The sequence below is a fragment of the Gadus chalcogrammus genome, chromosome 1 (assembly GCF_026213295.1).
Source record: "Gadus chalcogrammus isolate NIFS_2021 chromosome 1, NIFS_Gcha_1.0, whole genome shotgun sequence".
NCBI classification, from domain to species: domain Eukaryota; kingdom Metazoa; phylum Chordata; class Actinopteri; order Gadiformes; family Gadidae; genus Gadus; species Gadus chalcogrammus.
The window spans coordinates 20,798,121-20,802,659 of NC_079412.1; the positions used below are offsets into that span (position 1 = coordinate 20,798,121).

The 4,539-nt window shown below is 52.2% G+C and overlaps 1 protein-coding gene across 1 annotated transcript in view; it reads left to right on the forward strand.

The window, feature by feature from the left end:
• Positions 1-4,539, forward strand: part of lamb2 (laminin, beta 2 (laminin S)) — a 66,342-nt gene that overhangs the window by 33,506 nt on the left and 28,297 nt on the right. Inside the window, exon 15 of the mRNA XM_056595607.1 lies at positions 2,038-2,205. Coding sequence (XP_056451582.1) covers positions 2,038-2,205 — 168 coding nt within the window. The remainder of the gene's footprint in view (positions 1-2,037; positions 2,206-4,539) is intronic.

Below are 4,539 nucleotides of genomic sequence, written 5' to 3' on the forward strand. Positions count from 1 at the left end.
TCGACCCTCTGCACTCCAACCCTACCCAAGGTGTGGAAGATTACCGACCAGCCCCTAGCCAGCTGGGGGCCCGGCCCCCAATCAGCTGGGGGCCCTGATCTATCAGTCACCGCTGCTGTGCTGCTGGGAGCCGCAGACCCATCCGTCTCTCAGAGAGCCAACCTCCCCTGGGTCGATGGGCTCTGAGCGGCCCCACTGTTGTCAAGGTTACCACCCCCCCCCCCCCCGAGTGACACGTGATACAGGTCGCAGGTCGCAGGTCGCAGGTACAGGTCGCACATGTGCGACCTGTCATCTACGGTCTGACACCTACGGCCAGCCAATCAGAGATCCAGTCAGAGGTCGTGTTCACACTGGAGATGAGCTGGCGTCCCCTGGGGGGTCCGGTCAGACCCCATTAGGAGTCGCCTCATCAATCGTTGAACTAAATCGATCCGTTTCGTCGAACGCGAGCTGGCTTTGTCCGTCACGTCTGAACGTGTCGAAAGACCCTGGGGATTTATTAGGAGCGAGTCAAATATCACGGAACGGACTCAGTCTGTACTGGTTTCATCTCTTCTTCCTCTTCTTCTTCTTCTTCTTCTTCTTCTTCTTCTTCTTCTTCTTCTTCTTCTTCTTCTTCTTCTTCTTCTTCGTCTTCTTCGTCTTCTTCTTCCTCTTCTTCTTCCTCTTCTTCTTCTTCTTCTTCTTCTTCTTCTTCTTCTTCTTCTTCTTCTTGCCCGCGGACATGGCGGACTGTGTCTCAGGAATCAGAGCGGGTTGGCTGGTAACGGCAAGGTTGCTGGTTCGATCCCCGGCTCCTCCTCCTAGCTGAGTGTCGAGCTGTCCCTGGGCGAGACGCCTCACCCTAACTGCTCCTGACGAGCTGGTTGTCACCTTGTGTGGTTGACTCCGCCGTCGGTGTGTGCATGTGTGCATGAATGGCTGAATGTGAGGCGATATTGGAAAGCGCTTTGGGTGGTCGCTGGTTTGAAAAGCGCTGTATAAATGCAGTGCATTTACCATTTACGTGATGTGCAGGTTCAATCACATATGGAATGGGGAAGTGAGATCTGTTTGGTCAGGGATACGGCAGGTGTGGTTGAGCGTTCTTAGAGCTGATTGGATCACCCATGATCACCCATGTTAATGTCTAAGCTAGGCCGTGGGGGCGGGACCAGAGAGGAGGTGGTGCATGCTCGGAAGTGTAAAAGCCCATCCTCAAGGTGGGTTTTTGTAGGCCAGCAGGATCGATATCAAAACTACAATTCCGACGTCTCCTTCAGGCAAGGCAAAGAAAGGAAGAAATAACGATTGACGGATGGGGAAGAGGAGGATGAAGAGACTACAGAGACACAGAGAACAGAGAGCACATAGAACACAGAACACAGAGAACACAGGACACAGAGAACACAGAGAACACAGGACACACAGAACACAGAGAACACAGGACACAGAGAACACAGAGAACACAGGACACAGAAAAAACAGAACTAGGAGAACACAGAGAATAAAGAACACAGAACGAGGAGAACATAGAGAACACAGAACAAGGAGAACACAGAGCTATTGTCAAGGCACTGTGTTTAGACAGGAAGTCACCCATGAAACAAAGATACCAGCCTGTCACTAGGAGTTAGCGCTGCACACACACACACACGCACACGCACACACGCACACACACACACACACACACGCACACACACACTCACTCACAGGCACACGCACACGCACACACACTGACGCTATCTCCTCCTTTCCCTCCTCCTCCTCCTCCTCTATCGCCTCCTGCTGCTCCTGCTCGGCCCCTTACTCCTCCTCTTCCTCCCTCCTCTTCCTCCCTCTCCTCCTACTCCTCTCCTCCTCTCCTCCTCCTCCCCCCTCCTCTCCTGTCCCTCCTCCTCCCCCTCTCCTCCTCCTCCCTCTCCTCCCCTCCTGCCCCTCCTCCCCCCTCTCGTCCTGCTCCTCCTCCCTCCCCCCTCCCCTCCTGCTCCTCCTCCCCCCTCCTCCTCCCTCCTCCCCCCTCCCCTCCTCCCCCCTCCCCCCCTCCTCCTCCAGGGTAAGGCGAGGCCCCAGGCGGAGGTGGACTGCGTGGAGCATCTCAACAACCAGCTGCAGCGCCACCGCCGCCACCGCCGCATGGCCACCGCCAAGCAGCAGAGGGCAGCGCTGAGGCGCATCCGCCAGCTGCAGCAGACGGTAAGAGGAAGGGCGGTAATGAGTGTAGTGCAGCAGACGGTAAGAGGAAGAGCGGTAATGAGTGTAGTGCAGCAGACGGTAAGAGGAAGGGTGGCAATGAGTGTAGTGAAGCAGACGGTACGAGGAAGAGTGGTAATGAATGTAGTGCAGCAGACGGTAAGAGGAAGAGTGTAGTGCAGCAGACGGTAGGAGGAAGAGTGGTAATGAGTGTAGTGCAGCAGACGGTAAGAGGAAGGGCGGTAATGAATGTAGTGCAACAGACGATAGGAGGAAGAGTGGTAATGAGTGTAGTGCAGCAGACGGTAAGAGGAAGAGTGTAGTGCAGCAGACGGTAAGAGGAAGGGCGGTAATGAGTGTAGTGCAGCAGACGGTAAGAGGAAGAGTGGTAATGAGTGTAGTGCAGCAGACGGTAAGAGGAAGAGTGGTAATGAGTGTAGTGCAGCAGACGGTAAGAGGAAGGGTGGTAATGAGTGTAGTGCAGCAGACGGTAGGAGGAAGAGTGGTAATGAGTGTAGTGCAGCAGACGGTAGGAGGAAGAGTGGTAATGAGTATAGTGCAGCAGACGGTAAGAGGAAGAGTGGTAATGAGTATAGTGCAGCAGACGGTAAGAGGAAGAGCGGTAATGAGTATAGTGAAGCAGACGGTAAGAGGAAGAGTGGTAATGAGTGTAGTGCAGCAGACGGTAAGAGCAGCATAGTTCAGACCTGATTATGTGGTGGAACGAGGTAGAAGTTCAGTAGGCTGATGTGTTCGCCTTCTAAAGTTCAGACCAAAGATTCGCCTTGCAACGACTTGCGACTCGCAACTCCTTGCGACTCCTTGCGACGAGACGGGCTGCGACGTTCTAAAACTGGGCAGTTCACACTGGCTGCAACGCGCTGCAACGCGCTGCAACGGGCGGCGGCGGAAGGTGGTTTCCCTAGCAACTGTGAACGCTCTGGCACAGCTGAGCATCATTTGCATAGGTTAGACTTGCGATTAGTTAGGTTTGCGATTAGTTTTATTTTTATTTTGCTTGAGAGTAGGCTTGAGTTAAGGTGTTCTGGCATTCTCCACTACATCTGCATTGGAGTAAATAGCTGGACTTTACAGTTAGTTTAGATTACCCGTTGTTGGACACATTGCATTTTCCATTGGTTGAATTTCAGTTTGGTCTGTCTTTGTTTACCATCGGCTCAACTACTATTTGGAGATGGATAACTTAATTATAAACAGGCCTAATTATGTAAGTGAGAATGAAATGGTGGCAGTCTTAAAATAATAAAAAATAATAAGGTCGGATTCCAGTCCGTTGTACCGTAGACCCACAGAGAAATTCTCTGTCGTAGTAGAAAAATTACAAATTACAAAAACTTGTGACCCTATATCCATGTAGAGTTAAGACCATGAATTGGATGCGTTTCCAAAAATAAGACGCCTTTACATCCAGTTAAAGGCGTCAATGTGACTTGCGTCACATTGATTTACGAAGTCGCTGCTCTGCTTACAGAGACGATCCAGTAAGGGGACAACACCACATCAGGCCACCGAAATAATAGAATGAGCGAAAAACTTTTTTTTTTGGCTATTTTCAAGCAGTGGAGTGAAACACGACATTAGGTTTTGAATAACTGGATGTAAAGGCGTCTTATTTTCTGGAAACGCGACCAATTTATGGTCTTAACTCGAGTAAGGTCGTGACGTACAAGTTGTTCTGTGCTGTGATTGGCTGAAGAGAAATAGCTAAATCGCCGCGTTCTAAAACTGGACCTTGCGATTTGACATGCTCCTTGCGACTCATTGCGACTCATTGCGACTCCTTGCGAGTGAACGACCCGTTCACACCGCCCCTGCGACGTTCTAAAACCGTCTCGTTGCGAGTCGTTGCAAGGTGAATCTTTGGTCAGAACTGGGCTTAACAGAACTCTTAGATCCCATTCTTCCTGGGACCTCTGTCAGTGTGTGTGTGTGTGTGTGTGTGTGTGTGTGTGTGTGTGTGTGTGTGTGCGTGTGTGCGTGTGCGTGTGCGTGTGTGCGTGCGTGCGTGTGTGTGTGTGTGCGTGTGTGTGTGTGCGTGTGTGTGTGTGTGTGCGTGCGTGTGTGTGTGTGTGTGTGTGTGTGTAAGGTGTATGTAAACAAAACCAACACAGCATGCTCATACATGTACAGTACATGCCTGAGGAAGCGTGTGTGTCCAGGTATGTGTGTTCAGGAGTGTGTGTGTGTGCATGGGTTTAGCGCGCCCTCAGGTTAGTTATGCGGGAAGCCTTCCTAACCCTGAGGGGTGTAGCTTCTACTATGACTCCATGTCCCCCCCCCCCCCCCCCCCCCCCCCCCCCCCCCCCCCCCCCCCCCCCCCCCCCCCCACCCCCCCCCCCCCCA